This window comes from Coturnix japonica, chromosome 20, assembly GCF_001577835.2.
Source record: "Coturnix japonica isolate 7356 chromosome 20, Coturnix japonica 2.1, whole genome shotgun sequence".
Taxonomy (NCBI): Eukaryota; Metazoa; Chordata; class Aves; order Galliformes; family Phasianidae; genus Coturnix; species Coturnix japonica.
In genome coordinates, this window is record NC_029535.1 from 1,387,949 (window position 1) to 1,414,173 (window position 26,225).

Genomic DNA, 26,225 nt, shown 5'->3' on the forward strand with positions numbered 1-26,225 from the left:
CCCCCCCCCGAGTTTCTCAACTCTCAGTGAAGCAGATAGCTAAATTCACAACCCAGAACTTTCTTACCTGAAATATTACAGTAAGTGAAGCAGTAACAGGATGTATGGCATGAGCAACATCCTGTCAATGTTTTGAGTACTCTGCTTGAGTGTTTTTTTGCACTCTTCCCTGTTTTACTTCATCCTGTTCCCTGTAATTTAGTGCCTATCCTGTGCCACCTGGTGCTCCAAAACCACCAATGAGAGCAACACTGAGACCAGGGTGTACATGTACAGTAGGCGTAGGCTCTTGCTACTTCTAAATTGATGTGGTATAATACACTGTTATGAGGTCCTTATCTCCTAAATCAGAGGGTTGGGGCTAACAGAGCTGCTAGCTTGCCTTTAAGCACTCTCTATGCGCTTACAAACAATTCAGAGTATGTTCACTGATACTGCAGCACCTTCACGCTAGGTGGAGCTCACCTGTACACACTTAACGCCATCAGCTCCTGGTGCCCGCTCCTGGTTCTCATGTAAGCAGGTGATGGTCCTGGTCCTCGCAGGGAAGTAAGCCTTGAGCTGAAACTGATGGGAGCCAAAGAAGTGATGCTTATGTTCTGGCCTTGCTGCCTAATTTCAGAAGGACATTTTTTGCATAGGGGTTGCTGCAGATTACAGCAGTTTATACTGCAACTGACAAACTGAGGATCAGGTTTGCTGGGGGCTGTCGGGCAGTCCCTGTGTGTCAGCAGGCGAGGCAGCAATGTGCAGAGGCTGCAGTCTGCTAACAGTGCAGGGCTTGGATGCACCATTGGTGGGGTGGGTGAGAATGGCCAGAGTATGAGCTGCTGTCCCGCTGATGTGAGCCACTGTTTGAGTTGCAATGAAAAGCTGCTAGTTATGTAAATCCACAGAAGCACAACCAAATTAGGAGAAGCTGTTCCAGAGCTGCGGACACATTTGTCCTTTGGGCACCTGCTGATGTGCAGAACTGCTCAGCATGGTGCTAGGTGTACTGGTACAGCTGGCAGCACTGCAGCTAATAAACACAGATAATACTGTTTGTGCATGTACTGGCTGCAGGACTGCAGCTTTCTCTGCGGGCTGTTTGCTGTAGGACCAAAGTACAACTGCTTCTCAGCAAATACTGAATCTCATTTACAGGGAACACTCCAAGTTGGGGCAAACTGCACATATCCATGTAGAGAAGAATTCAAACTTGACAAAATAATTCAACTAGAACTCCCGGGGAAGTCCTCACTATGAAATATGCCATTGATAAACAATGTATAACACACCAGTTGCACAATTTGTTCCAGATTACAACTGAGATTTCTCAAAGACCCACACGTCAGAACAGTACCAAGAGCAAAGCCAAGACATGCTTGACCCTCAGGCAAGGCTGAGGCCGGGCACTGCCTCCAGCCTGCATTGGCTGTGCCCAGGGGTAGGCACTTGGCATAGCTGCCACAGACAGGATTAGGCCATGGCCGAGTCCAAGGGTCGGGCAGCTCACATGCCTGCTGCTCCACCACACAGGGCCTCGTGCCTGGCCGTGCTGCCCTTCGCCCGGGCAGGGCCCCAGCGGCCGAACAGCGGTGAACTCACGGGATCAGCTCAGGGTGATCGCAACACCTCGTTGTGCTCCATGGGGGGATGCGGGGAGGGCGGCCGAGGGCACGGAGCCTGGTGTGTACCGCCGCAGCTCCACAGCCCTACCTCCAGGCCTGGTGCTGCCATACAGCCCTACCTCCAGGCCTGGCGCTGCCATACAGTCCTCTCAGGTTCATAGAGCGCTCATACCCCCCTTCCAGCACTGTGGCGAGGCAAGGCCAGCCCGGCTGCCAGAAACACACACCAACAGCGCGGGGAAAGCCAGAAAGGCAGCGTGAGGCCTGTCCCGACACCTCTGGGTTCCCGGGCTCCAAACGCAGCCCCGCCTCACGCACGTGGTGGCTCCGCCTCCGCTTAAAGCTCGCCCGCGGCCGCTACCGCCTTCTCTTCCCGCTCGTGGTGCCGCCGGCATGTCGGACAGGCTGCCTTACAAAGTGGGTGAGTTCGTGCTGCCCGGCCCTGCGGGGCTCCCGTCGCTCCGTGGCGAGCTGTGCGGGCGTGGGGCGGCGGAGCCGGGCCGCTGCGGCGGGGAGCTGTGGTGAGGCCGGGCCGAGGCGGCCGTGCGGGGCTGTGGGCGCACGGTGGGGGTCCGATGGACGTGGGCGGCTGGGAGGGGGGCTGCGGATCGGAGCTGGGATGTGAGCGTGGAGTCACCTCCGAGCTGCGGGAGCCTCTGCCCGAGCACCGCCGGGACTGAGCCAGGCAGCATCGCTGAGCAAGGGGCTGTGAACCTAAAATACAATGCGATATCTTTAAGTACGCTCTGCGAAGTCTGCACAGCTTTAAGAAGGGTGAGATTCAAGAGCATCCCCTCCCTCGCTTCCCCCTTGTCATTGTTGCTCCTCTGTCCGGGCCTTTTCAGCCCAGGCAGGCGGGCTTAATGGGCAGCACTGTGGAGTAAAATGCAATTAGCCTGTCAGCATGAAAACAGGTGCTTTGAGTCACTGTGTTCACTTGGTAGCTGAAAGAAAGCTATCTGAGGATGTTCTTAGTGAAATGGTTCTGTCCTGAGGCTTCTGGAAGAGCTCACCAGGTGCTGGGGCATTGGCACTGGCTGGTGCTGCAGAGCAGCGTGTCTGGGTGCTGGCTGTTCAGAATCACACAGAATCACAGAATTGCAGGGGTTGGAAGGGACCTCTAGAGATCATCGAGTCCAACCCCCCTGCCAAAGCAGGCTCCCTACACCACGTCGCACAGGTAGGCATCCAGGTGGGTCTTAAATATCTCCAGAGAAGGAGATTCCACCACCTCCCTGGGCAGCCTGTTCCAGTGCTACGTCACCCTCACTGGAAAGAAGTTCTTCTGCACTGGAGTCAGACCTGCTGCAGGTGTAACATTCTCTTTGTATACTGTTGGAAATCTCCAGTTTTTGGTGAACTTTTTAATGGAAGATTCTTCTTGGAGAGGTGAAGCAGGTTGTGACTAAGGGTGCTTCAGAAGCTGTCTTTGTGGAGACACTGTGGGAGCAGTACAGCTGAGTCCTCACTGGGGACAGGGCTGGGCTCAGTGCCCAGAGCCCCTGCAGGGAGCGTGCCATGTGTGTTCCCACTTGCAGAAGCTGTGGCTGTGCAGGCATCCCCTTCAAGCATGTTAGTCTTTCTGCTGTAGAGGGAAACTGGAACTGTGAGAGCCTTGGGCAGTATCTGCAGAAATAGGTTGGAACTTGGAACTTAATGAATGGGCTGCAAGACTACTAAGCAACAGGTTAATGTGCCCATACAGGAGTTTTGTTTTGGGGTTGTTTGGTCTGAGCTTGTTCAAAAGCCTGTGCACCACAGTGCAAAAGCAAGGGGGTAAGAGGGATGGGGCCCATTTTTCCCCTGCTTTGCCTCCCAGCTGTTGCTTGGTGTTCAGTTCAGCTGTTGCAGCTGATGCTTATCCACAAGTGTGAGAAGGAATACCAAGGTCTCAGCTATTTAAACTCTGACACCTGTCCTCCTTCTCTTGCAGCTGACATCAGCCTTGCTGACTGGGGTCGCAAGGCCATTGAGATTGCAGAAAATGAGATGCCAGGGCTGATGAAGATGCGGGAGATGTATGGTGCCTCAAAGCCACTGAAAGGAGCACGGATCGCCGGTTGCCTCCATATGACTGTGCAGACAGCTGTTCTCATAGAGACCCTCATAAAGCTGGGAGCTGAGGTAAAGTGTCTCTTGAGTTTCTCCTTCAGCATGCTCTTAGGTAATGCCCTGCCTGGGGCACTGCTTCAGTTTATATAACTGTCACAGGGGATCCTGGCAAATTTGTCTGCTTTTTTAGAAGAGGCTCTGTTCTGGGTGGATGGATTATATCTTCCTCCCTTAAGCAAAGAACCTTGTCAGCTGTAATGCACACCCCCTAGGCTGTGGTATGCGTCCTTTCTCTGGACAAGCAATAGCTTCAAAAGTGCCAGTTCTGGACTGGGTTGCTGGCTTCAGCAGCTCTGTTGACTGCTTTTGCAGCTTCCTGAGCAGTGATGCTAGGAGCTGCTCCCTTGTGTTGTACTGTGCTTGGGCATGCAGTGTTCTTGCTGGTAATACTGAGGCTCTAGTGACTGCCTGCAGCATGGATTAACTTGTATTAAGAACTGCACTGTGCCTTTGGATTCAGCAAAAACTTATGAGATTGTCTGAGAGCTCCTGCTAGCCCTTCAGCCATGCAGAAAACGCTGCAGAAGCAGTGTGGTTCAACAGTGGCAGATGGAGACTCTACTGACTTCAGGCTCACTGTGTGATTGTGAACCAGTTAACCCAGTCCATCTTAAAGACTCGGATACCTGTAAGCCCTTTAGTGCATCATGCCATGTGCCTAGCTTGCAGAATGGAGTCCAAACATCATGGCTGAGTGATCACTGCACAGGACATCTCAGCACAATCCAAATAGCTTGTGTGCTGAGCGGGGAGCTCAGTGGTGGATTATGTTAAGCATGATTTGTGATCTGAAATTCTTTTGTCCTGAAGTTTAGCTGCATGTACCCTGGCTGCCCAGAGATAGTGCTGTGTGGGATCTGTTCCTGGGAGTATGTGCTTGGGAAGGATTAAAAGTATTGAGCACTGTTATGCTTGCCCAGAGGCAGAGGAAAAGGGGAAGCTCTCTCCAACAGATAAAGCATTTCTTAAAAACAAAAAATGTTGTTTGCTGTATCCCAGTGTGGCTGGTTTAGGCAGGAGCTGTGTGCTGTCTTAAATATAGCTAAACTCTTTTAGTCATAGTGCAGCCCAGATTCAGTATGATGGGATTCATCCAGGTCAGTCAGGGGAGGTACCTGCAGTGATTTGGTTCCTCTAAGCATAAGCTAGGGCTGTGCCTTGAAGATGTGTGCTGTCATATTACCTTGGTGCTTGATTGTGAACTCCTTTCTTGTCCTGATTCCTGCACGTTCAGACTGCTTTGAGTTTGATCTCTGGTCCATCTGTTCTACCACAGTCTGGGTGCTTTGGGAGATAGGAAAGTGGCTGCAATGAAACTGTATTCTGTGTATATTCACCAGTCTCTCTGGGGGCATGGACTGGAGGGTTTGGAACTAGATCATCTTTGAGATCCCTTCCAACCCGAGCTATACTATAGCAGTGAGGACATAGTTCACTAGAAATCGTGGGATTCCTTCTACTGTGCTTCCATGATAGCAATCGGTCATACTTCCCCAATTGCACTGTGGTTTCTAACTCATCTTGTTTATTTCCTATGCTGTGTGCATTGGTATAGAGGCACTTCAGCTTGGCTATTGGCCTCATTGCCTTCTTGGAGGAGCCCTCCCTAATACCTCCTGGACAAGTCTGGGGTTTTCCCCTGCTGCCTCCCAAGGTGACAGCATTCCCATGCTCTTCTCTGTCACCCAGTACACCCCCTTCCCTAGTCATATCTAGTTTAAAGCCCTGCTAACCAGCCCAGCCAGCTTGCTCCCTAGAATATTTGTGGCCTTTCTGGTCAGCTCCTTGAGGTCTGCTGCAAATCAGCATGCAGATACCCACCTGCTGGTCAGCTTTGTAAGGAGCAGAGTAAGAGCTCCAGTGTGTGGCTCCTGGTCACAGAGTGGACCTGGAAGCCACTACTGTGGAGCTGCAGTGGGTGTGCATGTCCCTATTAATGTAGCTCAGTGATGTGCTATTGCTTTTTTAGGTGCCCGAACCTAGTCATGAAATGTGTGGGAAGTGCTTAGCTCAGCTGGAAAAGCTTCCATGACTGGAGAACAGAGTGGGAACTGTGTGAGCATAATCTCAAGAAAATGCTTGTTGATAGCATGCAGCATTTCAGCTGCATTTCTGACTTTCCTGAGTGCCAGTTGGTGTGCTGTTACATGGCAGTATCCTTTACTGGACACTTCTTATGTGGCTGTTCAGAAAATCTGAGCTTTAGTGATGCAGATGTTCTGAACCCAGCACACTGTGCTTTCCCTGAAGGTCTGTAGCTGAACATACTCTGGCTGTCTGGCACAAGCTTTCATGAGTAAAGAGATGGCTGAATACGTGGGACAGCTGAGGCTCTGCTATCCTTCAAAGTGGCATTATTCTCCCTGTCCTAGTCAAATAGTTTCCCTATTAACTTTTACGGAGCTATTTAGGAAGGCAGGAATTTGCACTAGTATACTTTTCTGCTCTTGTTCCCTTTTGTGTCTAAATAGTTTTCCTGATATCTCAGAACTTTGTTCAGCAAATAAAACTTGAGTTGTTTTCCAGGTACAATGGTCAAGCTGCAACATTTTCTCCACTCAGGACCATGCTGCAGCTGCTATTGCAAAAGCTGGCATCCCTGGTAAGTTTTTCATGTTCTAATTGGGTTTTGAATTGGGGCATAGAGGCTGTTCTAGCTAAATCAAACTGTACAAATCAGGCTTTTCTGAATAAGCTTCAGGATAGAAGTAGCCTCTGAAAGCCAATGTTAGTTACAAAACAGGATGTTTGATTCAAGCTGCATTGCATCAGGCAGTCTAGCATGCCTGACAATGTTAGACTATGGAAGAGCTGGGTTGTATGTTATCAACTTTAAGCCTGTTTACTGTAATGATTAAATGGGCTGGGTAATTAGAGTTTGGTGTGTAGGTGTGTACATGTGTACAGACAGGTGTTTGGTGCTTTCCAGCAAGCTTGGTGCTAATAGGGTTTGGGGAAGGGAGCCTGGGTGTTAGCAGAGGCAAAATGTGTTTTCCAGCAGCCTGGTTCTTTCCTCTGGAGGTGTCCTTTGCTACTGTTATAATTAGCTGCTGCAACAAGTCTTTCCCCAGCTGTGATCCATCTTAAAGTAACAGAAGAAAGCAATTCCTTCCCTAGATCCTGTGTTATAACTGGTTGTGGGCATCACCTGCTTGCCTCTAGCGTGCAATGTCAAAGAACCAGCAGCAACTTCCTAGATCTAGATGTTGGGGTATTGCATCCTTCACTGCTTCTGACACTCAAATCTCAACCTAGGAGCAGTCTGTGGGTGTGGCATCTATCTGGCCTTTTGGCTCCCACCCTTGTTATCCTTGCTTGGTGGAACTTGCTCTTTTTGTTAATATTACACTTCACAATTAATCTAGAAACGTGGGAGGAATGCTAATCCGTTGTAGACCCTGAGGGACACTGATGCATGCTTCTGCAGAAGGGGCAGCTGTAGGGCTGGCTCTGTGGCTTTAATCTGTCTAAACAGTAGAAATGCCAGTTTATCAGGTGTGCAGTGTTACTGTACGTAACTTGTGTGTTCAGTACATTAGAGTAGCTGAGCATCAGCAGGGCTTGAGTGTAGCATGAAGCAGATATAAATGTCTGGAACGGCAAAGATACTGATAGATACATGTTAGTTGCTGAAGCATGCTGTTGGTAGTAGATGTGCCAATCTAGATATATGCCCTTAGAAGAGCAGAGGAAGCACAGCAGCATGGATTTTAGTACTGTGCTAGAAACTAGAATTTAAAGTTGCTGCAGAGTTTCTGGTCTGGTACTTTGTTGATACCAAAGTCTGGTGCGTTTTTCCAACTGTTCTAGAAATGCTGTAGTTGTGTTTTCATTTGTTTGCGTCAACATATCCTGCAGCTATTTGTAATTCCTGGTACCATGGTGAAATAAGGGAGTAAGTGGGGCGTTGTGGATGCGAGTCTGCTTTAATTTGCTTTGATTTTTCTTTCTTAATGTGGAATAGAGAGGAGGGTAATGAAGTCTCAGTTTTGATCAAGTTCATGGCCTGGAACAGAAGGCAAAATATTTTAACTGCTGCTCGTTTTGAGATCTTGATCTTTGTTCCAGTGAAAATGTCTCTTCTGGCTTGCAGGCACAGATAATCATCTTTCTGTCATCTCTGCTACTGAGTGCTGCCAATGAGATCTTCATTTTGCTGCTTTGCTATTTACTCAGTAAGGAACTAATTGTGTGTATTTGTTCCTGTTTAGTATTTGCCTGGAAAGGAGAAACAGATGAGGAGTATTTGTGGTGCATTGAGCAGACCCTGTACTTCAAGGACGGGCAGCCCCTCAACATGATTTTGGATGATGGTGGAGATCTTACCAACCTTGTTCATACCAAGTACCCACAGCTCTTGAAAGGTAATTTGCAGTTATTGTCAGGTACAGTTCTACCTGGGGGGCCAGTTTGGCACTTTCTCTGTGGGAATTCCCTGCTTTGGTAAAAGGGGTGTGGGAAGGTTGGAAAGGCATGTGCAAGCAGGTAATGGGATGTGTCTGTGAAAACTGCTTACAGTGCAAGAGCAGAATCTCTTTTCTGCAGGAACAGTTGTTTCCATCTCTGCTTTGTAATATTTATACTACACTGACTGTCCCTCCTGGCCTTCATTCACAGTATCCATTACCTGAGTGACAAGTAAGGCTGCTGTCTGGCCAAGAGCTTTCTGGAAGTGGGCTGGGTTTTAGAATTGCTTAATGTCTGCTTGCAATTAATATCTTTTAATGTTGGTGCTTTTTCGTTCCCTGTCCTCTGAATGCACCTTTCAATCAGCTCCTGATAACCTGTAGTTTTTCTTGGAAAGGTTTTTCACAGTACCTGAGTTGCTAGGTATTAACTTGTTGCATTTATCAGTAAAGATGCTGATAGAGTCAGGGTTGTGACTCTTGCTTTGTTGATTTATTACCTTTAGTATAAGCTAGTAAAACAGCATGGTGCAGCATGCACATGTTATTTGTAAAAAGACTTATCTAAGGGGAATTTGGCACGATGTGCAGTAGGAGGCTGCCTTTGTGCTGGGCAACTGTGGCAGCTTCTTTGCTCTGCCAGACACTGTCATATGTGCTGCTGCAAACCACAGAGGCGTATTGTTGCTGAAGGACATGTTTGATCTAGGATTTGGAGATAATTGGGTAGGCGTATGGAGGGGAAACTAAATTGATTACTGTTGGGTGTTCTGCTTTTCATTCTTGGCCCTTACAGGTGGGGTTGCTGTAGAAACCTGCTGGATCGGCTTTCCTGAGCTACTCTTCCTTAACACGTTAAAATCAGTCAGGACACAGGGCTGTCTGAAGGGATGAGGCTGGGCCCTCCTGCCCATCTGTGTGCTTGTATGGGTAGGAAAGCAAGGAAAAGAGAAAGCTGCAACTGTGTGACAAGCTTTGCTTTCTTGTTGACCATCATCCTCATGTCCTTAGTTCTCCAGCACTGAACTGTAATGCAATGGAAATTGGTGTTTGTTTGTCAGAGTTCACTTCTGCTTTCTTCTGGGTTGCCTCATTGTGAAGTTGATGACTTGTTGCTTTCCTACCTTTTAGTGGCAAGGAAGACACAGCTAATCGTGTTTCCCTGGAACATTGTGACAGGCCCAAAAATGCATATTTCCATACTTGTGTTCTGTTTAACAGGGTTGTTCCCCTGTGAAGCACATGCAGCTGACACCCCAGTTTGTGTCTGTTGTGTCTGTTAGTGTCTATTCTTGAGGGTACTTGTGCTGAACTTTTCACATCTGCAGCCTTCTTATTAACTGCTCTTTAGAGTTCTCTCACTTGTCTTGCACTCCTGTTGTGCAAGGAACTAGTATAATAAGTTTCAACAGGACAGTGGCTGTCTCTTGTATTGGCATCCATCTCCGGTCTGCCATCCAGGTTCACAGGAGTGGCCCTTCACCTGGGTTTTTAAAGGACCTAGATGGGATGTCATACCCGTTGACATTTCCCTTACCAAAATGTGTGCTATCTGCACTGACTGGAGTTGAGAAGCTTCCTTGCAGCAATCCAGCCCAATCAGAAGGGCTGAATTAAGAGTGCAGGAGATGTTGCAGCACGCTGTTCTACCCCAGAGACATGGGGAAAGCTGAGAAGTGAGCAGAATGTTAGTGCATGGAGCTGAGCTGTGCACGGCAGTGAGCAGCAGTGTGTGCTATTTGGTATTGGAAGGCTGGGCAAGTTTCCTGACCTCATTTCAGAGGGTTCTGTCTTCCATGCTGCAGCCATATCTAATCTATATGGAAGTTTGTTCAGTCCTAGTGTGCAGCAAACAATTTAAGCTAGTTCATTCAAGTCTACTTTGAAGTAGGAGCTGTGTTAAACTGCTGCATGCTCAGCAAGTTTCCCCTCACCCCTCAGCACGGCTGCTGTTAGAGGGCAGAATGGCCTTTGTACTACTGCCGTGTTAAGCTAAATGCCCTTAAGACCATCATAAATAAAGGTAGGAAGGGAAAGACTCGAGAACCGAACAGAGAGGACGTCACCTGAGCTCATGCAAAGATCATCTCTGGCATCTCTGCTGAAGCCTTGAGGGCTGGGAGGGCTGTGTTGGTGATCCATTAGTGCAGACTTGCTCATTGATAGGAAATAGGAGTGGAAAGCAGGTCTGAATGTTCAACTAGACTTCTTCGTATTGCTTCGACTTTTTCTCCCATGCTTTAGGCCCTTCTCTATTCTCGAGTCACTTTCGGGAGTTGCTCATGCAATTGCACTGCAAAAATGCTTTGGGGAAAGGCGCTGTGTTTCACCACGCAACAGATGCGTGTCCGCGATCCGCCGCAAGGGGGCGCCATCGCTCCGCATCGGGCCGGGCCGTGTGGTCCAGATGTGCCGCTCTGTTCCTGAGGGTGGAAGCCGTGAACTTTGAAGATGGCTTGAAGAGTCTTTTAGCTTTCTGACTGAATCCAGCTGAATTCAGAAACCTCCTGACGCTTCCAGGGCCCTCCGCTGTGCTGCTGTGCTTGGCCAGACCTGAACACTTCAAGCCTCGGAGCTGAAAGCCTGCATAAGCTTTGAGTTGTTGATGCCGTGCCCTCCTCTGGGCTGCTGCTGCTCACCTGAATGATTACAATATAGCAATTAGACAGTGTACACACAGTGAGGTATGACTGAGATGGTAGGGGGAGGAAATATCTGGAATTCATACTGTGTATATGGTATAAAGGGTAAACAGGTTTACAAGTTTGGCTTTTGGGTGCTATTTGAAGTGGGGTTACTTTGTGATGGTTATTGTCATATTAAGCTCTTCTTCCCTCATCTGGTTGTTGTGTTTTTAGGCAGTTCTTTGTCATTTATATTTGATAGCCGTGTGGGGGAAAACTTGTTTTGAAGCTTCAGAGTGCCATTTGAAGATCCAAATGAGGGTTCTGATCTCAACCCTGCTTCCTGCAAAGATGGTTGTAACTTAAACCTCTGGAAGACACTACTGGCACTTGGATGTGTTGGTTTGCAGTGGCATTAATCCAACCAAAGATAAATCATTGTACTCTGCTCACAGGAATTAGAGGTATTTCAGAAGAGACAACCACTGGAGTTCACAACCTGTACAAGATGAAAGCCAACGGGACTCTGAAGGTGCCAGCTATCAATGTTAATGACTCTGTCACCAAGGTACTGCAGTTAAAGCACTTATGCTATGTTGGTTTGGTGCTGGGTTGTTGTTATTCTCCTGCGAGTATTCTTTCTCTTGCCGAGGTGCTCTAGATGTGGAACTGAACAGATCTTCAGCATATCCATGAAGTGATTCCATGATGTCTGTGGTGCGATGTGTTGTTGCAAATATCCCATTTTTAGAATGTTCAAGGCTTGCTTGTGTGCAAGCATGTGTGCTGTTTCTTTTGCATTTTTATAATATGAAGACATCTCGGAAATTATAGCTACAGTTAGTTCCTCTGTCAAGGAACAGGTCATGGCTGCACGGCTTAAAGCCACAGGCAGGTAACAGGTGGTAAAGAGAGTGAATGACCCGCATGAGCTTGTGGCAGGTAAAGGATTTTCTGCAAGCAACCGTTGCTAAGGATAGAGCAGAATGTGTTTATATCCCTTGTCTAGCTGTATTCCTGCTTCCCATGACAAGTCCTGATGAAATGAGGAAAGAGTAAGGAATGGTGTTGAGTGAGTGACAATTTTGAATGCAGATGAATATTATAGAGTGATTTTCATGTGTGCATGAAGCTAATGTATCCAGGTGTTATTAAAGCTAGTAACTAAATATATATTGAGTCACTGTGTTCAGTTCCAAACAGTTGTCATAGTGAAACATTGTGATAATGATTCCTGCTTGTAGAGCCCTATGAGAAGTAGCACTGTAAGGCACAACTGTTTCAGTACTCTTTGGCTGTTTAATACTCTTAGACTAATCTCAGTCTATATTATCCTTTGGGAATGGCATTTCTCAGTGGTTTGGTCTGCTTCCTCTGCAGCTTGTTGTTTGAAGATCATCTTCTTTCTGCTCACAAGATGCGTCTGGCATCTTTATTTCATAGCTAATGGGCTGGAAACCAGTTGATTTTGGAAGTTCCTCTGCATCCTTCCCACTTAAATCTTTGCCTCCTGCGTAATAACTACTAGTACTGTTTAGCAAATCTGGAAATTCAGATGTTTCCAAAAACATCTCTGAAATGGTTTTGAATTGAGCTACCTTTATTCTAGTGCCAAACAAGTGCTTATTTTCAAGCACTGTTGAGGATTTGTGCAATAAAAGATTTGAATGAACTATGGTTATAGACCTCCAGGAAGACATGCAACCGAATGACAGATTTTTGCTCCTTCAGTTTGATATTTTGACTCTTTGCCAACTTCCTATGGTATTGGTAGGAGAAAAGACATTCCATTTATTTCATTTATGAAATGTTTCTCAACAAGGACATGCTGAAACCTGTATGTGACACAACTATATAGATTGAAAAAGGATAAATGAGAAGCATAGAGCCAAATTCTCATCTTCTCATCCCTCTCTGAAGTTAATGTTTAGCTGACTGTCTGCCTCCTGATTATGTGTGCACACGTAAATCCATTTTGTTTCTCATTTTGCTTGAGTGAATTTTATTCTGTTCTGAAATGGCTCCTGTTTCTTCTTCAGAGCAAGTTTGATAACCTTTATGGCTGCCGAGAGTCCCTCATTGATGGTATCAAGCGTGCTACGGATGTCATGATTGCTGGAAAAGTAGCAGTGGTGGCAGGTTATGGTGATGTGGGCAAAGGCTGCGCTCAGGCCCTGCGGGGCTTTGGAGCAAGAGTCATCATCACTGAAATTGATCCCATCAATGCACTGCAGGCAGCTATGGAAGGTGAGAACTGAAGGTATAGAAATTACAGTGTCTGAGAGGGGTCTTTCTGTGTTGATGTAGAGCAATGATAGTCTAGAAAGTTTTGGTGGGTTTCAGCCTCTGTGTTGTAGGGGTGACACTCCCTATTTTTAACTGAGCAGCACACAATGAACTCTTTTCTTACAGCTTTTATTGTTGTAGACTTTGAGAATATGTTTGGAGTTGCAGAAAAAAAGACTCCAGTGGGTAAAGCCCACTATTTCATAATACTGTAAGTCTGGTTATAGTTGGTCTAATTATCTTCAAGTTGGGCAACTCTACCTTCTACCTAGGTTAAGACTTACTTGAACATTTCCACAATAAAACAGCAGACCTTGTGTTCATTAGGTGCTTTTGTAGATTAATGCCACTCTGTCTTAACAGTGTGAAGCTGTGCTTGCAGCATGCTCGAAGCTGTACTCCAGCTCTTCTGTATCTGCTTCATTTAGCTCTAAATAGTACCAGTTTATCTCATTTCTATTCATATGTGATTAGAACCTGAAGGTATTGTGGATGCATTTTCTTTGGCAAACAAGCCCTGAATCCAATCTAAGAGCTGTGGCAGACTCTACACCTTTAATTGCAGGGTGTTGGATGCGTAGATCCTCACACTGGATGGAAGTAGGCGAGGGATACAGATATTTTTGTTCTGCTTTGGTATTTAGCGTAAGGAAAGTATATCTGCTTAACATGTGTTCTTCATAGATTAAGCATTATTAAGCATTGGCACAGCCTTCTATTACTCATATTTTTTTCTTTATGCTTTTACTCAGTATTGCAGCCTGTTTTGGAACAACATCTGGTGATTGGGTAGGGAGATAATTTTTTTTTCCTCTCATTTTCAGGTTATGAAGTTACTACAATGGAGGAGGCTTGCAAGGAAGGCAATATCTTTGTTACAACCACTGGCTGCACTGACATTATTCAGGGCAGGTATGATTTGCTTCAGTGACAACACACTGCTACAGTTAGATTTTTATATAGTCATAACTTGTCAGCAACGTGGTGAGGGATAGCATTAATTTAATGAGAAATTGGGACTTTTTCAACTTTTTCAGCTCTGTTGATTGTTGCCACATTGCAGTTATTCAATGCATAATGCAAAAAGCATAGATGGACAGAGAGACTTCAAGAAAATGGGAGGGCAGGTGGGCCTGAATTCTGTTGTTAGTTGTTAATTCTGTAATTCTGTTTGATAAATGTGAATGGTAGGGGAGGTAGGTAAAGACTGAGAGTGATTCCATCTGTGAATACACACAACAATCTTGAAACTAATCTGTTCTTAATAAACTACCAGGCAGGTTTTTTATTATCATTTCTTAGATCTCAGTTTATAGTCCCTCTGCTCTACAGAAGCTCATTCCTATGTTTGCCATTAGGATTGTGTATGTTGTAGTATGAGGTCAGATTAAGGGGAGGAGATGAAGCCATTAGTCTCCAGAGATGTGAAACTGCTGGGAACTTAAAAGTAATGGAGAAAGAGATTATTTCCATGTAGGAAGGAATAGAATAACTGCTGATATTTTAGTAGTGACCAACTGAAAAGTTAATTTAACTTTCTTTACTGGGACAACAATTTGTCTTCAATAACCTCTTCCATCCTTGGGAAGAGTCCTTTTCTAGGAGCTTGAAGCTTTTTCCAATAGGTTTTACATATCTAGAATGTTACTAAACCAGTACATCATGTCTGTAAAAATCAGTTGCAGTCAGTGATCCAGGAGCTCTTCATTTCTCCTTGAGCAGAGCTATGGACCAAAGCACCTCCTAGATTTGGAAAAAGAATGTTTCTTTTGTGCATTATCTTCTGATGCACTTTTTTTTTTTCTTCCCTCAGGCACTTCGAGCAGATGAAGGATGATTCCATAGTTTGCAATATTGGTCATTTTGATGTGGAAGTTGATGCAAAGTGGCTGAATCAAAATGCGGTAGAGGTGGTGAATGTTAAACCTCAGGTGAGACAGCCCATGTAGAAGGCATCCTGATAGAATGAAGTCAGTGTCTGATGCCAGAATGGGAAGCGTTTCTTTTCAGATGCTGCTATTCCTTACAGTCTGGATTTCATATTATTAGTTGTTTTTTTATGGAAGCCAGGCTTGTTCTGGGTTCATCTTAATGTGAATTCTGCTCTGCTGTTGCCTGTTAGTCTGGAACAAGCTGCATGTAATATTCTTGCACTGTTATTAAAGAACTGGTTCCAACAAGTGCCCAGGACTTACAGCATGGTCTCTAACAAGAGATGCCTAGTGTGGATACATCTGTGCATTCTTTCCTTCTGGAAAAACAGGAACCTGTTCCTTAGTGATGGTCTCATAGCTGATTGCATCAAATTTGTCTCCTTACAGGAGGTCAACCTTGATGTTTGAGGAATGGGCGAGGTATGAAAATAGCCACCATCTGAAAGTAATGCCATAACTCAGCTTAAAAAACAAGCTGGATGATGAACACAGGACAGACCATTAGAGACCATATAAAACTTCTTAGGAACGGAGCCTGTGGGTTCTCTGGTGGTGGATCTCAATTTCCTCAAAGGAAGTTGCTTGCTTGTGTAGCTGCCCTGCACCAGAACAGTCTTAGGCCTAATGCAGAGTGCTAATATTAAAATGAATCCCAAGGGAATGTCTTCTGGGGGTTCTGTCAAGGTTTGAAAAATTCACACACCTTTGTTTTCAAAGTTTTTTTGTTCTGAAATTAAAGCCTCGGGGAAGCCTTTTGTGGAGCTTTGCCAAATTCAGGCTTCTCTTCCAGACTCAGTGGCTTCATTTTAGAAACCTGTGGAGACCAGAAGTCTGTGTGTGGGCAGAGAAGGCAGGATGTTTTATTCTTGCTCAGCTTGCATTCCCACCATGTATTTACTTCAAACTATGGCAGTAATCACACAGAAAAGTAGGGATCTAAAAAAACTCCAACTTTTTAGCTGTGTTTTTAAATAGAAAAACAACATGAAATTAAAACTTGTTTGTAACACAGACATTGAGGGAGAACACCACCTGAGGCTAACCAGGCTCTTTCTAACTTGATATGGAACTTCTGGTTACCTTTTGAAGAGGTAACTTCTGCTCACGTTGGGATTCTCAGACAGGTTTTTTTACTTTTTTTCTTTAACCATACCTAGGTGTATGTCTTAGTAGATATGTCTGCCCTTGAAGTTTTCGTGACCCTCCTGTGCCTTATTGGCCACCCACATCAAACTCTTGCTAAGCAGCTGTGAGAGCCTTTTCAGTGTCATGTTTATTGTTGAGGCACTAAATGTGGTGTGAACTAAGTATGAAGTTATGCTTTCAAGTTCTCACTGTGTTCATGACCGCTCTTGCCCATGACCTTAGTGTAAGGCTGACTTCACCCTAGCTCTGTCCCAGAAGAGCCTGTAGCTAGCTGCTTGCTTTTGGATAGCTCAGGTTTTAAAAGGCTTTAAAATTGGGACTGTTCATAAACGTTGACAAAAGCTGAAATGGATGTTAATGTGGTAACATACAAACTACCTGCTCAGGACTATTGTGTGTGGCTCTTAAAATCCATGTGAAAATTGAATATTAGTGTTGGAGAAAGCAGCGGTCCCTTTTCTTGTCAGGATCCAGGCTTGTCACAAATATATTAGGTGCCTGAACAATGAGATGCGGTGTAGTGCAAGGCATGAAAACTATTAAAAGTGTCTGGTTCAAAGCAAATGTTTTGTTTTTAAAAGATTGGAGTTAGGGTCAAAGTTGCCCATATGGTTTAATGCTGAAGACTTACCTTCTTCCTGTCCTAAATCTCTCTGTTGTGTTCTGTAGTGACCCAAAGAATGTACCTGTTAACACAGGATGTCATCCAGGGTGCTCTAGGTGGCACAAACTTGTATGTTTAAAAATATTATCTAAAGTTTGTACATGTTTTAAAAGAACAACAATGAAAAAAACCAACCATCCCTGAATTAACCGCCTCTGTCTCAGCTTGATCTAGAGATAGATGAAGCTGAGAGGATTTATTGGGAATTCTGGCTTTTGTTGTATTCTTTCTTATCTATCTACTGCTTACTGCTGGAGATAGGATATAACTTTGGGCTTAGGAACAAGGAAGTATCCTGCAGCTTCATTTCCTCACAACCAGTGTGGGAATTCATCTGCACTGGAACTAGAATTGGCGCATCTGGTGGGTGGCAACCAAGTCCTTGGGAAGGGTATTGGATCTAGGTAGTCTTTAAGGTCCCTTCCCACCTAAGCCATTCTGTGATTCTACAGTTCTGTGACAAAACTGCCCCTGGGTGAAAAATTTCTCCCTCACATCTAACCAAATCTCCTCTTTTTCAGTTTAAAGCCATTCTTCTTGTCCTATCACTATCAGACCATGTAAAAAGTCAGTCCCCCTCCTGCTTATAGGCTTCCCTCAGGTACTGGAATGCTGCATTGAGGTCTCCCTGGACCCTTCTCCAAGCTAAACAAGCCCAACTACCCCAGCCTTTCTTTATAGTGGAGGTGCTTCAGCCCTCTGATCATATTCATGACCTTCTTATGGACCCACTGCAACAGCTCTGCATCCTGCTTGTGCTGGGCACCCCAGGCCTGGATGTACTCAGAAGGACAAAGCAGGGGAGGACAATCCCCTCCCTGTCTGCTGCCGCCCCTCTGTTGATGCAGCCCAGGCTGCAGCTGGCCTTCCAGGCTGTAAGTGCACGTTGCTGGCTCATGCTCAGCTTTTCATCCACCAAAACAAAAATTTCCTCCTCACCCCCCGACTAGTTATGCAATTGAGTTTCCTGCATTTGGGGTCAGCACACCTGGAGTATGTGCAAATAAGCCTTGCCCTGGGAAATCCACCTTCCTGATCACAGTGTCCTCCCAGCTAGGTTAGTGTCCTGTCCCTAGTCTAAAAGGGGATCTCAAGCAGAGGATGGTCCATCTGTTAAAGGTGTGATATCTTGCACTAACCCTTAGAGTTTTTTCAGTTTGAGTGAGGTGTCCCACATGCTTTTATGATACCAAGTACCAACTTGAATTTTTACTAATACTTGTCAGCTTTTTCTATATGGTGTAGCAAGGAGGGGAATATAAAGCAAGAGCAAAAATCTGTGATCAAAACCTCCTATGAAGACATCTGCCTCTTGATCTTGAGGATTAATACCAGAGCTGAGTGCCTGGTTGCTAGATGTCAGCTAGAGGTAAAGTGTAATTGCGAAACAGTGTCTAACCTTGTAATTTTCAGAACCATGTGGTCCCTATTTACACGTGATGAACTGGCAGAAGAAATCTTTAATACTTGGGAAAGGAAAATGTCTTAATGTGCCATTCTGACTCATCTGGTGCTTTTAAAGGAGAAGGGAAAAATAGGCTTATTCCTGAAAAGCTGGCAGGTTGCTTCGAATATTTGCTTGCAGTTCTGGTACTAGAGTAATATGTAGCATGAACTCAGCTCTTGAAGGGAAGGAAAGGTCAGGGTAGGAATGATGAGCTATGGCTCAGCAAATAAGTCACTTATGTTTATATCATGCATGGTCTGGAGGGAAATGGAAAGCAACTAGAAAGGCCAGAGTAAGTAAGTGCAGATAGGGAGAGAGAGGAGGCATTTGTATAAATATGGAGATGAACTTAACACTTGGATAATTTGAACTCTAATTCTCTAGCAGCTTGCTGAGCTTGTAAATCAGCTGGTTTGTCTGTCCATAGCTTGTTTTCACAGTGTTGACTTAGAATATTACTATTCTGCATTTCTTTCCATACAAAGATATGAACTTGCATTTTTCACATGAACATGTGCACTGAGTTGGTTGTGTCAGCAGCTGGCCAGAGGTTTGAGATTCCATGCACCATCCAGCAGCTGTCCAGAGGTTTGTTGAGTCAGTATATGGATGTAGTGTCTTAAACAACCACATTCAAACCTTGAAACTTAATTGTAGCAGTGTCACAATTAAGTGAGACTTAATTGTAGCAGTAAACTTTGTTTACTATTGGCCATGTTGATTTAGTTTTCAGGTTTTATTTTTATTTTTTTTTTAGCAATCTGATTTGTCTGCTTCCTTCTTTGTTTTGTTTCTTCCTCCCATAGTCTTCTGATAGTACATGTGGTATTGGAGAATCAGCATCCATAAGAAATATACTGCAGTTACTCAGTGAAAGAGAATTCTTGCTAACTTTTACCTTGCTGTACTGCTCTTGGGTAGGAAAAATAGAGTTTTATTTGGAGCTTCTATTCGAGATGTTTACTGTCTATATACATGCTAAAGACAGTAATCTGTAGTATACAAACCCCAGAAATAGAGTACTGGCATTTTTCAGTCTTTTCAAAGGCTTTGTCTGCTTCCACATGCTTGACATAATAGATGAATAATAAATACCAGGGAGTAACAAACGTTCTTATACTTTATAGTCCAGATTGTCATTTCATTTTAGGCTTTAATATAATTCCTTTCTAGAGGGTGAAGGCAGGGGGCGAAGGGCTTACAGCTGGCAGAAAAGGGAAGCAAAGCTAGCACAGGCATTGCAGGATTCCAGTCTGGCCCAGACAGTTGAGGAACATGTGAAGTGACGGTCTCATGAACTCTGGGACTCCTGTGTAACTGAGCACCTGTCTTCTTAGACCTTGTTTGTCTGTCCTTTTGCCCCAGCACAGCCTGGAAATCAGCTTGAATGGAAGACTGAATCTTTCGCTCTGAGAGCAAAGAGTGTGCACCAGAGTCTAGGACAGCCATTTAATTTATCACTTCTTTTCAGCTGTGCATGTAACCTGATTTGCTTGATAAGTGGATGGATCCCTTTGTGTTTTAAATCTGAGACTTGTCTTGCTCTTACTTAGGCCTGGTGTTACTGACAGTTCACCAGCTGTCAAACCACAAGAGTTTTCAGGACTCCTAGAAGGTAGTGCCAAAGAGTTGGTAGATGTCTACAGCAGCCTGTACCTGGAAGACAAACTGTTCATGTTCATGCTTTGACTGTAAATCAAGGCATTACTGAAGTGGGAAGATTCACTGGGGGGGTAATTTCAGAAGACTGAGTAAAATCTGGCCCTTACCTGTGTATTAGATGCAAATGTTCTGGGCTGTTGCACACAGAGGTGCTGCTTCTCCTGTCTCTCAGAATCACAGAATTGTAGGGGTTGGAAGGGACCTCTAGAGATCATCGAGTCCAACCCCCCTGCCAAAGCAGGCTCCATACACCATGTCACACAGGTGGGTCTTAAATATCTCCAGAGAAGGAGACTCCACCACCTCCGTGGGCAGCCTGTTCCAGTGCTACGTCACCCTCACTGTAAAGAAGTTCTTCTGCACATTCACACTCTCCAACCAGCTGTTGTAATTGTATATGAATTACGTCTTACTGCAGGCAGCATTTTCCGTGCCACAGACACCTGAGATGGTATGCATGTGAAAGAGCCAGAAGAACGGGATAATTGATGAAATATGAAGCAGATGCTAAGATCTATGTTGTTGTGGTCCAGAGTAGTTACAGGCCTTACTGAAATGTGGCTGGGAATGGTGAGGAGTGTCATGATTGTAATGGAAGTCTGCATCATAAACCCATTGCTGAATTGCTGATGTGGGAAGGGAGCCCACTGAGTTTTGCATGACTTCTATGGAGATATTCAGGACCTTTCTGGATGGTGACCTGTGCAACCTATTGTAGGGACATGCTTTAGATGGGCATTGGCTTTGATCATCTTTTGAGGGGTCCCTTCCATCCCCTGTGATTCTGTGACTTAAAATGCTGTTTGTGCCCTCACCTTTCACTGCTCTTTTCCCCACCCAGGTGGATCGCTATAAATTGAGGAATGGTCGTCATATTATACTGCTAGCAGAAGGCAGACTGGTCAATTTGGGCTGTGCCATGGGTCACCCTAGCTTCGTTATGAGCAACTCCTTCACCAACCAGGTGCTGGCACAGATCGAGCTGTGGACAAATAGTGACAAATACTCTGTTGGAGTCCATTTCCTGCCAAAGAAGGTGAGTTAGAATAGCAGAAAAGCTTAAGCTTGTAGGGAAAGCAACTTTGAACATTATAGTAGAGTTTTTTATTTGTGCCTGTGTTCGTTTTCCTACTGAATGTCATTGCAAAGACCTTTTGTCCTTCAGTATGTGCTTGGCTTTGGTCACACCAAATCTGAAGTGAGCTTTTTTTGTGTGTGTGTGGCTAGGACAGTGTGAAGAACTAAGACTTGTTTGTAACAGGGATGTCCTGTTATCTTTTTTTTCTCCCCTTGACTTGCAGCTCTTTAGTAAGATGCTGGGAAAGCCTTTGCTGTCTGAGGATAGTCAGGAAGCTCCTTCCTGAAGGGTTGGAGATGGAGTGAAACTAGAAATCTTCACTGTGGTTGAGACAATCTGTGTCCCATTTGCACCTGAGAAGAGCTTATCACAATCTGGTCCTAATAGCTTCACAAAATATTAATGACACAAATTCCCTTGTGTTTCCCTTTAATCTTATCTGTGGATTCTTTGTTCTTGGAGAAATCCGGGCCATGTCATAATTTGCAAATTCCTTTATAAATCCAACCTGGTTTTAATTTTGCAGAACAAGCATGAGAATTGGAGTTAGTCATTGAAAAGTATACTGGAGTTAAGCCCCATTGCTTTGAAGTAGAACCAGGTGTGAGACTAAATGTGAAAATACTTTTCATCTGGGAAGTATGAAGTGTATGCTTGGGCTTATTTATGAAGTGAAGAACTTAAGCTTCCAGAACTGCCCATTGATGATCAAGCAAAGTGTAGCAGCGGTACAATGCAGGAGCTGATCAACCAGCTCTCTGGCACACAGTCGTCTTCAGAGAAAAATTTTCATTGATAGTTGATAGGAAAAAGAGTGAGCCCAATGTTGCTAATGAAATGTGGCTTCATACTCTTCCAGTAATCATACTTGGATCTGAATGCGAGAAATAGCATCTGAATCTGTTACTTACAAATGGAGTTATGTAGTTAGGCAGCATATGGCAGCGATGTGTTCGGGTTCACTCACTGGGCTCCATGGATAATTTCAATGAATAAAGCTGCTTTTTTGTCAGATCCAAAAGAAGATGGATAGAGAAGAGCTTTCTTTCCTGATTTTTGGGCTAGTACCTCTTCTTGTTCTACACAGCAGCTTTGAGATCTAAACATAAATTTAAGAACTGCCAAGTACTTTACATTGCATTATCTTTGCAAGACTACCCTTTTGTTAATGAACTATTACAAACATGCTTGCATTTCTGCAATATGTTTTCCTGGAAATTGAAGCAAACTATTGCACCCGTGTTTATGGTGTCAAATCTATCCTTCCCTATGCTCAACTTACTGATTTGAAGTGTGCAGTAGGTAAGAACGTCAGTTTGCCTTTCTCTGTATCTTGAAGTCCGTAAGCTGAAGCAACTGTGAAACAGCTTCTTTCTGCAGTTTGAGAACCTGATCTGTGAGAAACTGGTGACTCAGCAACAACTCATTTTCAAATAGATCTAACCAGTCTCAGTTGTGCCAGAAACACACCTGTCAGATCTCAATATATCACTACAGTTCAACCAGATATGTGATCGATTTTTAATCTTTTTCTTCTGGCATGATCTACTAAGCTTAAATACTTGTTTCCCATTCTAGACACAGTCTTTCCAGCTAGGTTTTCTTTCCTGGTTTTCTTGACTCTGGAATGAGTATTCTGCATACCTCAGAGAAAAAGCATACCCGGAAGGGAGATGTATTAATTTATTTGCATATTGGAGGTGTTCAAGACCAGGTTGGACAGGGCTCTGGGCAACCTGATCTAGTAAATGTGTATGTTTGGTGGCCCTGCTAGGCAGGGGGGTTGGAACTACATGATCCTTGAGGTCCCTTCCAACCCCGGTTGATTCTGTGATTCTGCATGTATTAGAATTTCTATTAAATATTCTGATAGTCTGGTATGTCCATGTCCAGGTGTTTTGACAGCAGAAACATGACTGGGCCTTATCCCTCCTACCAAACTGGGCATGCTTATGTTTGAATAGTTTGACATCTGTTCTTTACCTGTGGATGGATGTGAATGGGATTGAAATGGGCTTGATTATGTATTTGTCTGCCTCACGCTTCTGAGGGAGTCAAATTAAGTTGGAACTTTTCCATCTGGGGATGATTCTGTGCTCAAGGTAGATGTTTCTGCACTCAAGCAGTTGGTGCATGTTGACAGGAAAAGAGCTGTGTCAGTCTGTTCAGTTCTCCTTGGAGCTACTACTGGTTTTCAGGTATTCATTTCTCACTGTCAGCCATGATTTCCTGAACTGAAGCTACTAATAATCTTGTTTGAATGCTTTGTTTTCCAGCTGGATGAAGCTGTGGCTGCTGCTCATCTGGACAAACTCTGTGTGAAGCTGACAAAACTGAGTGAGAAGCAGGCCAAATACCTGGGCTTGTCAAAGGATGGGCCCTTCAAGCCAGACCACTACCGTTACTGAGCAGGTGGCAGTACTCGAAGACCAAAGTGCAGGGATGCAACCTTCCAAAGCTGTAGTGTGTGCTGGGTTTCTGAGAACAAGCCCTTTGCCATCATCCTCTCAGTGCTGCAGAACTTGTGCCCTTACCAATGGAGCTTCAGGGCCTTGTTAGTCTTTTTTTAATAAGAGAATCACCGTGGCTCTTGGAATTAGAAGTGGTACTTAGCTAAATTCACAGTGAAAAGGATCCTATGCACCTTTGATTGGCCCCTAATGTCCCAGTAAGAGCTGGACAGAAGAGATTACTAGATTAAATATCTGCTTTTGTCAAACATGTGGCCAGCTGTTTAACAGACTAATCAGTGCAACACAGAACTGTTTCTGCAGAGATGCTTTCTGCCACGTTCTGTTGGAATTAGCTGAGCTCTATTTCAAGGCTGGCACTATCAGGCTTCTCTTCATGAAGGTGCACTAACTGAAATACATTTTGTGAAAGGGGAAAACTAGGGAGGAGTATTTCTGCAGGCTGCTTGGTCTGCCTCCTGTAGATGAGACGAGAGCTGGCATGCTCTCTGGATTAATTTATTCCAGTGATTTTAATCAGAACCAAGACCCTTCTATGCTGCTTCTGTAGCAACAATAGAAGTGGGGTGTGAGGCAAAGGTGACTTACTTTATCAGTCCTCTAGTTTTGCTGAATGGCTGAGAAGCCACTGAGGGGATGATTAGGTTTAGGCATCTTGACTGGTCCTAGGAAAACACCAGCAGCACGCTTTTACCCCCAGGTTGTTTTTCAGAGTTCTCATGTCTGCTGTATCTTTTCTGTCACCGACTCAAAGTGCTTTTATTAAAGATGTGACTGTGGCCTGACTTGTGTAGTAAGTTGCTTCAGGCTTTGCCGTGAATCTTTTTGGTCCTGTGTATTCACTGAGTGAATCAAACTTCTTTGTGTGTCTGCTTGTGGTTTCTTGGCAAAAGCTGGTGCTGTGGCTGGCCTTGTTGTGTACTTGAGATGGGAAATACTGTTCCTGAAGTTATTTAGGTACAATTGAAGGGCTGTGAGTGTTACAAGATGGGGTGGGGGGAGGAGGGAACACGGGGACAAAAAAGCCCAAAGGAAACAAACCCTCTCACCTCTGCCTATGCAGATTCATCTCTGTGTGTTACAAAATACCCCTCTGTCCACTATGTTCTTCAGTCACTGTTATGCAGCAGGCTGGATGTAAGAAAATGAAACACCACCAAATAACAACAGCTGAAGTACTCTGAGGTTCATGTTCAAGCAACAGGGGTCAGTAAGCAATTAAAACAGATGGTGTGGAGTATGAGCTGTGGGTAAGTCCAAAAAAGGAAATGAGTAACTAAATGTTCATTGTTTTGCAGCTTGTTTTATTGCTTTCCATTCTGCAAATAATTGGAAGAGCATCAGTTTTAATTGAGCATGGGTCTCACAAAGGTACCTACATCAAATGAATTCATATTCACTATGAGTTAACCTTTAAATATGCATTTATACAGAGGGGATTCATCAAATAGTTTAGCCTTTCCTACCTGTCTGGTGGACCGTTGCCCACCTTAAAGTAGAACTAGTGTGGTCAAGTTGCTGATCAGTTTGCTCAGGTGAGTTTCAGTCCTTTGTGGGATTTGAAATTGCTCCTTAGTCTTGTCAATCTGTATTCAACAACCCTCTAGATCAACTGTTTTCTGTACATCTAACTAGAATTTCCTGTGTTGTGATTTATGCTCACTGCTCCCTCTGTACCTGGAAATGGTCTCACTCCATCTTTGTCTTTCTCTGGACTCTCCATCTGTCTTCTCCATGTGCAAACCCAGGTCTTAATTTCCTTGTGCATCCTAATCTTCAGTGCCCCGAGCACTTAAACAGAAGTTTATGTTGCTTTGTTGTCATCTCACGTGCTGGATGTCAGGACTCATTTCTCATTGCTGTTTGCTTGTTATGGATTGCCTACAGAAATTGTTTCGCATATAGAGGAATCTATTTGTGTGTGTGTTTTGTTTTCCACAGAAAGACTTGAAATCTTGCATTTCCTGGTTTTTGGATCCCTGGGAAAGTCTGGTACACATTATTGGGTTCAGGGGCTGCAGCTGCTGACTTTCAGAATATGTCTCAAGGGAGAGTTTGTGTGTAAAGCTGAGCATGGAAAACCCAGTGCAGACTCCTGATGTTCAGCTCCTGTTGGGACTCCACAGACTCAGCCCAAGGATTATGATCCCGTGGGTGGTTCTCGGAGGTGTCCGTGCACCAGCATCTTGACCAGGTCTGCAACATCTGCTTTGCAGAGCTGTGTTCCAATGCACTGGAGCATTGCTGCCAAGAGGGAAGGGAACAGACTGGTGGCTTCCTACTGTAGTGCTTTCATTGACAAATCCCTAACAGTTTTGCTTTACTATTGAAAATACAGTAGTCTGAGCAAGTGAACAATGTGGGAATTTGACTCCAAGCATGGTTTGAGTTGATAAAATATAAAAATAATATTTGGAATGTTTTCTGCTACATCTTCTATTTTATCGGTTGAAGAAGAAACGATCAAACACAGACCCTAATAAAACCACTGCAGAATCTCTCTTCCTCCCTCCCACCTCCTGTAGCACTGTTATGGTTTACTGCTGCCTGGAGAAGAAAAGTTATGCCCAGTACCTGTCAACAGTACAACGTGTGAATCAGCAGCATTATTGCAAGGGGGTATTTCATACTTTGCTCTGCTGTCACTGTGCGCCATGTGGCTGTTGTTCAGGTAGAGCTCAGCAGCTTCCCTTCCTAAATGTGACCTTATTTTCTCCTGCTGTGGTACAGGTATTATCTTTGGCCAAACACAGACGTTGCTCCGATCTGAACTCTTTTGTTG

At 44.7% G+C, this 26,225-nt stretch overlaps 1 protein-coding gene across 1 annotated transcript; it reads left to right on the forward strand.

Moving 5' to 3' along the window:
- Nucleotides 1-1,913: 1,913 nt before the first annotated feature.
- AHCY (adenosylhomocysteinase) lies at nucleotides 1,914-24,263 on the forward strand. The gene is made up of 10 exons (XM_015881383.2): nucleotides 1,914-2,034; nucleotides 3,547-3,737; nucleotides 6,252-6,327; nucleotides 7,937-8,089; nucleotides 11,211-11,323; nucleotides 12,795-13,002; nucleotides 13,866-13,953; nucleotides 14,855-14,972; nucleotides 20,736-20,930; nucleotides 23,249-24,263. The coding sequence occupies exons 1-10, from the start codon at nucleotides 2,007-2,009 to the stop codon at nucleotides 23,378-23,380; spliced, it is 1,302 nt and encodes a 433-aa protein (XP_015736869.1). The 5' UTR covers nucleotides 1,914-2,006; the 3' UTR covers nucleotides 23,381-24,263.
- The last annotated feature ends 1,962 nt before the right edge of the window (nucleotides 24,264-26,225 follow it).

Bases quoted from the DNA above. Each gene is read 5' to 3' on its own strand.
- AHCY (XM_015881383.2), top strand. From the start codon at position 2,007: ATGTCGGACAGGCTGCCTTACAAAGTGG. The intron at 13,003-13,865 runs GTGAGAACTGAA...TCTCATTTTCAG, and splicing joins ACTGCAGGCAGCTATGGAAG to GTTATGAAGTTACTACAATG. The intron at 14,973-20,735 runs GTGAGACAGCCC...TTCCCCACCCAG, and splicing joins TGGTGAATGTTAAACCTCAG to GTGGATCGCTATAAATTGAG.